This window comes from Trichechus manatus, unplaced genomic scaffold (assembly GCF_000243295.1).
Source record: "Trichechus manatus latirostris isolate Lorelei unplaced genomic scaffold, TriManLat1.0 scaffold00010, whole genome shotgun sequence".
NCBI classification, from domain to species: domain Eukaryota; kingdom Metazoa; phylum Chordata; class Mammalia; order Sirenia; family Trichechidae; genus Trichechus; species Trichechus manatus.
In genome coordinates, this window is record NW_004443946.1 from 8206494 (window position 1) to 8212605 (window position 6112).

At 41.0% G+C, this 6112-nt stretch overlaps 1 protein-coding gene across 1 annotated transcript in view; it reads left to right on the top strand.

The window, feature by feature from the left end:
- PELI2 (pellino E3 ubiquitin protein ligase family member 2) overlaps nucleotides 1-5578 on the top strand; it is a 197701-nt gene extending 192123 nt beyond the window's left edge. Inside the window, exon 6 of the mRNA XM_004370889.2 lies at nucleotides 4974-5578. Coding sequence (XP_004370946.1) covers nucleotides 4974-5540 — 567 coding nt within the window. The 3' untranslated portion in view covers nucleotides 5541-5578. The remainder of the gene's footprint in view (nucleotides 1-4973) is intronic.
- The last annotated feature ends 534 nt before the right edge of the window (nucleotides 5579-6112 follow it).

Here is a 6112-nt window from a genome sequence, read left to right on the forward strand (position 1 = left end):
TTATTGTTGTAGTTTAAATGAAGTTTACATTTCAAGTTAGTCTCCCATACAAAAATTTATACATACATTGTTATGTGACCCTAATTGCTCTCCCCCTACTGTGACAGCACACTCCTCCTTTCCACCCCTGATTCCTCATGTCCGTTCAGCCAGCTCCTGCCCCTCTCTGCCTTCCCATCTCACCTCTGGACAGAAGCTGCCCGTTTAGTCTCTTGTATCTACTTCAGCTAAGAGGCACACTCCTCACGAGTAGCACTTTATGTCCCACAGTCCAGTCCAATCCCTGTCTGAAGAGTTGGCCTCGGAAATTGTTTTAGTTTTGAGCTGATAAGAGAATCCCGGGACCATGCTTTCCGCGGTTCTTCCAGTCTCATTCAGACCATTAAGTCTGGTCTTCTTACTGGAATTTGAGTTCTGCACCCTACTTTTCTCCTGCTCCATCAGGGACTGTCTGTTGTGTTCCCTGTCAGGGCGGTCATTGGTGGTAATAGTTAAACGGTTTTTTTACTTGAAATGATTCATGTACTGCATTGACTTGGCATGTTAATGTTTTTCTATAAATATCACCACTTATTCCCGTGCCCTAAAGCAGTTGGTCTTTTAACTTCTGTGGAAAATAATCGTAATACCTTAAATGGGAAGCGTTAGGTTTCTGATCTTTGCTATAGCTAGCTGTATGGCACAACTGCTGAAAGGTTCTTAGTAAACTCGACACTCCCTGTGTTTTTACTTAATTGTTAGGTAGAAGCTACAACCAGAGGGAGCAAATACCTTCTTCAAAACCCCACACAGGAAAATGTATAGGGAATAGAGGATGTGATCAAGCAGTTTTCAGAAACAAAGATGATAACCAAATATTTCTGCGATGGAAAAAGAAGATAGGAAACTGTTTTACTAACCTGGTTTGCTGTTCTTCTACTGCATCCTTGTTTTTAGGGAATTGTTATTTTTATTACTATTTTACACTATTATTCAGCAGCAGGAACAGCATCTGCATTTTACAGTAAAGCCTAGACCTGGAGCATCATGGCTAAGCAAATATGAGAAGCATTTTCTAAGAAAGACCAAGAAAATTCAGTAGTGTTTAAATAGTTTTCAAGAGGTGTAAATAGGGAAAGGAATATGAAAGGAAATTTTCCCAAGTAACTTTTTGTTTATCGTTGGATAATTTCACACAACACCAACCTAGATTGGGCAAACTGGTTATTTATCATTATAACAGCAACAGTAGGAAGTCAGTAATGGTAGCTGGGTGCAGGTGCTGTATTAACATTTCAGAGACATTAGTTTATTTGCTCCCTGATGGCAGCCCTGTCGGGGAGGTGGAATCAGCCCATTTTATGGATGAGGAAGGTGTGGCATAGGAGATTAAAGATTGTCCAGTGTCACAGAGCTGGAAGGTAGCTGTGCATGAGATTAAAGCTCAGGTCCCCTGATTGATTGTCTGGGCTCCTAATTGCCATTGTCTCACAGGGAGCCACACCTGGCATTCACCCGAAAGGGTTTACCAGAGTATTTGCCTCCCTGGGGAAAAACAAAGCATTGGAATCCATGGAGAGCTTGTTGTCCAGGAAGGCCCAGTCCCTGATGAGCTTCTGGCCTATTCTGGTTATGATATGTGACCCAACTCAGGCAGCTGTGTGTGCCAGAGAATTTTACAGTTGTACTGAAAAGAATCAACTCAAAAACAGCTTGTATTAAGGGTTGCATTAAGTATAGACTAACTTATAAGTTACTCTCTAAGTTACACTTAGATCTAAGTGAAATTGTACTGTGCTGTTTGATAGTGTAAGATCAACTGGCCAACAATGAGGATTTCAGTCCCTGTGATCTTGGGTGCCTGGGTGACTGAACAGAGACATCCTCCTTCCAGTCACCTGTTGTTAACCTGGACATTTTGTCTCTGAGATGAAAGCCTACTGATTCTTTGAGCTTCTCTTTCAATTTATGACTCGGGTCCTATACATGTTGCTGGTAGCATTTGATATAAAGTATGTCTGTCTAGAGATTAGATTTTGGAGATGGTCTCTGGCAGTACTCTTTATTTGCAGTCTAATCTAAAAGTATAAGGAGTAAAATGATCTGCTTAAAGTCCTGAATATTTGTTTATTATAACAGTATTAGATGCCCGGTCCGTCACTTTGTGGAGCTAGTGCTAATAGAAGATTTTGTATTAATGTCATACTCAACATTTAATATAAATCAACATACAGATGTGTTCTCAACAACAAATCATGTTTTCACATGATTACAGCAAATGATGGAACTTTGGTACTTACACTTAACCAACATAATCAATTAAATATGGGAGAAATGTCTTTTTAGGCGCTTAATCCCCACTTAGCAAGTAGGTGAATGGACTTTGAATCAGAATTCTGTCCTACTCATTTACCTAGTTAATGATAACGTATGGTAGCGTTATGATACCTCTTCTCAAGGCTCTTGAGTGTTTTATTAAACCATATTTGAGATATTCTATTAAACTGTATTGCCTTTGTGTAAAATTAAGTAAATTTGGTTAACTTGATTTGCTTACCTAATTGAGGTGAAGTAGTAGAATAACTGTGGAATCACTGTGTGCAGGCACTCTACCAAGTGCTTTCCATTAGTTTTATGTTAGTTCTCTCAGCAGGCATTGCCCAAAGCAACCCATCAAATTGGTATTGTTATTGTTCCCACTTACAGATGAGGAACCAAGACTTTAAGTCACTTGTTAGTAAGTGGTGGGTGGGGATTTGAATTCTGTATAGTACACCTAGAGAGTTGATATGTAGGAGCCTTATGTTTTAACTTTCTTACTTCCATAACTCCGTCATCAATTCCTTGTGCTTTTTCCGTTTATTGTTTTAGAATTAAAAAAATAAGGTCTCAGTCCTTGCCTCTGCCCAGTATCTGCTAAGGGTATCCTCCTGCACACTATGTTCTGGGGACAAACTACACATTTTGTTCACAGACAGAGGGTAGGACACATGAAGTTAAGAGGGAAGACAGGCTAGTTTTTGAGCAAAAAAAAAAAAAGTTGCCATCAGGTTGATTCTAACTCATGGTTACCCCACATGTGTTGGAGTAGAGCTGTGCTCATAGGGTTTTCACTGGCTGATTTTTCTGAAGTAGATCTCCAGGCCCGTCTTCCGAGGTACTACTCTTTAGACTTGAACCTCCAACCTTCCAGTTAGCAGTTGAGTGCGTTCACTGTTTACAGAGTGAAGCCACCAGGTTCAAGTTTTACTACTTAGTAGCTTTGTGGTCTTGAATCCGTGACTTAACTTCTCTGTGTCTGACTTCCCCATCTATTTAATTGGAATAGTAATAGTAAGTTAAATGCATGGAGACATTCAGAATAGTGTGGCAGTGGTAACACTCCATAATGAGTTAGTTGTTATTACTAAGGAGGGCCTCGGAGCTGGGGACCTGGCAGTGAACAGAATGTCCAGCTATCTGTTGAACCTTGTTGAGTTCCTTGTTCTTCCTCCAGTACAAATGCTATTTGGCCTTTCCAGACCTCTTTCCTTCCATTCCACCCACTGACTCCTGACACACTTCTTTAAAATCTCTGTTCAAAGGAAAACCCTTTTAAAAAAACCATTTCTAGATGAACCTTAGCACATTATGTTGAGTGAAATAAATGTCAGTCACAAAAGGATAAATATTGTATGATCTCACTTACATGAGATAAGCAAATATATAGAAGCCAAAGATTATTAGTGGTTACCAGGGGTGAGAGAGAGAAGGAAAGGGGAAGTTTTTGCTTAGGGGTTATTGAGTTTATGTTAACGGTGGTGGAATAATTTGGAAAAGGATAGTGATAATGGTTGCACAATGTGAAGAATGTAATCAAGGTCACTGAATTTTACATGTAGAAATTGTTGGGTTGGCAGATGTTTTGGTGTGTATATTTTTACCTCAATTAAAAAAAAAATGCAAAAAAAAAAATTCCAGGCTTCTATCATCAAAGTCATAATAGCAGATACTTACATAGCACTTACTTTGTGCCAGGCATTGTCCTAAGCACTTTATTTGTATTAACTTATTTAATCCTCACAACAATCTTGTCTGTATTTTACAGAAGAGGAAACTGAGACACAGAGAGCTTAAGTAACCTGCCCAAGGTCACACAGTTAATAAGTGAGAGAGCCTGGAATCAAACCCAGGCTTTCGGGTTCCAGAGCCCATGCTCTTAACCACCATGGTGATATGGCCTCACAAAGCACTTTCAGCACCTATTAACCTCAACTAGCTCCTAGCTGTCTGCACATCTACCTCCCACTACTAAAGAACAAGTCTCTTTAGGATGGGGAAGAGGTGTTACTGATTTTTGTACCTGCAGTGCTTAGGACATATCTGGCACCTGGAGGCGCTGATGGAATTTCTGCTCACCTTTGTGCTTCTTGTCAGCTGTTAATCAGTCTTGTAAGCACTTGGTGCCAGAGCACAGCTGTCCTTTTAAAAATGAAGGTGAATAGTGAACCCTTGTGCTTCAGCCTAAGGAATGAAGGATAAAGAGGTACATTCGAGTTACTTGTGGAGCCAAGAGTCATTAGAAGTGTTCTAGACCTCTGCAGTGATTATTGCAGGTCCCCCAGGGTCTTCTGGATTGACTTGGGTAGAAATGAGCAGAAATTATGACCTCTCTTGTCTTTTATGAGGACAGTGAGTAATTGTTATTGACTTAATGAGGAAAAAAATAAAAATCTAATATTTGTGAAGTTCATTGAAATGATCACTATATTAATTGAACTGTGTTGAGTGCCTTGTGCATATGGCACATATGTATTATATCCAGTCTTCAGATGAGGAAACTGAGGCTCAGGGAGGTTATTTACTCCCCCAGTCCTGTTGTCAGTGGGGTAACCCACCTCCCAACTAATGTTTGACTGTATCCTGTGCTTCAAAGATGGTTTTTATTTATTCGGAGAGGAAAGAGTGCTAGAGGAATTTGCTTTTAAAGGCATGTCTGTCAAACCTTGTTGTAGGTGGAAAGTGAGACCAACGTGCTGCAGGACGGCTCCCTCATTGACCTGTGTGGGGCCACTCTTCTCTGGAGAACAGCAGATGGCCTTTTTCATACTCCAACTCAGAAACACATAGAAGCTCTCCGGCAGGAGATCAACGCTGCCCGACCACAGTGTCCCGTGGGGCTCAATACCTTGGCCTTCCCCAGCATCAACCGGAAAGAGGTGGTAGAGGAGAAGCAGCCCTGGGCATATCTCAGCTGTGGCCACGTGCACGGGTACCACAACTGGGGCCACCGGAGTGACACAGAGGCCAACGAGAGGGAGTGTCCCATGTGCAGGACTGTGGGCCCCTATGTACCTCTCTGGCTTGGCTGCGAGGCGGGATTTTATGTGGACGCAGGACCACCAACTCATGCTTTTACTCCTTGTGGACACGTGTGCTCAGAGAAGTCTGCAAAGTATTGGTCTCAGATCCCGTTGCCTCATGGAACTCATGCATTTCATGCCGCCTGCCCTTTCTGTGCAACGCAGCTGGTTGGGGAACAAAACTGCATCAAATTAATTTTCCAAGGTCCAGTTGACTGATGCCCTTGACAGCCATCTATGACTTTATTAACAAGTTACTGTGAAGATTTTGCCACTAACTCCAAATTTTACCTTTTTATAGTGTTGTTTCTTAAGTGGGGCGGGAGGGATTGGGGCTGGGAAAAAAAGGGGACACAGTGGTGAAACATGCCAGGAATTTAACAGATATCAGTGGTGTGTTGCATGCTCAAAACAGCGGCATAGTCATTGAAGTCTGCTTAATTAAACCGTAGTATCCTTATAATAATTGGATTTTAAATGCCATGCTTTTACTTTAATCTTGGGCTTTTAACCAAGTTTTTTTTTTTTTTTTTTTCCTTCATAAACTTGGATAAGCCTTTAAATCATATTTTAACAAATATAGAAGAAATTTATTCAAAAGTCGTTAGGTCTTAATGTACAACCTTCAGTGCTACATTGTAGGTGTTAACCGAGAGACACATAATGTCAGGAAATACTTGATAACGACTAGAATCTGACCAGATACCAAGGGGGTGGCTCTGTAAAATGGTATTGGTTGACAGAAGACCTATGCACAGGTGGTTGTTTTGAAATCTAGAGCTTTTTTCTGA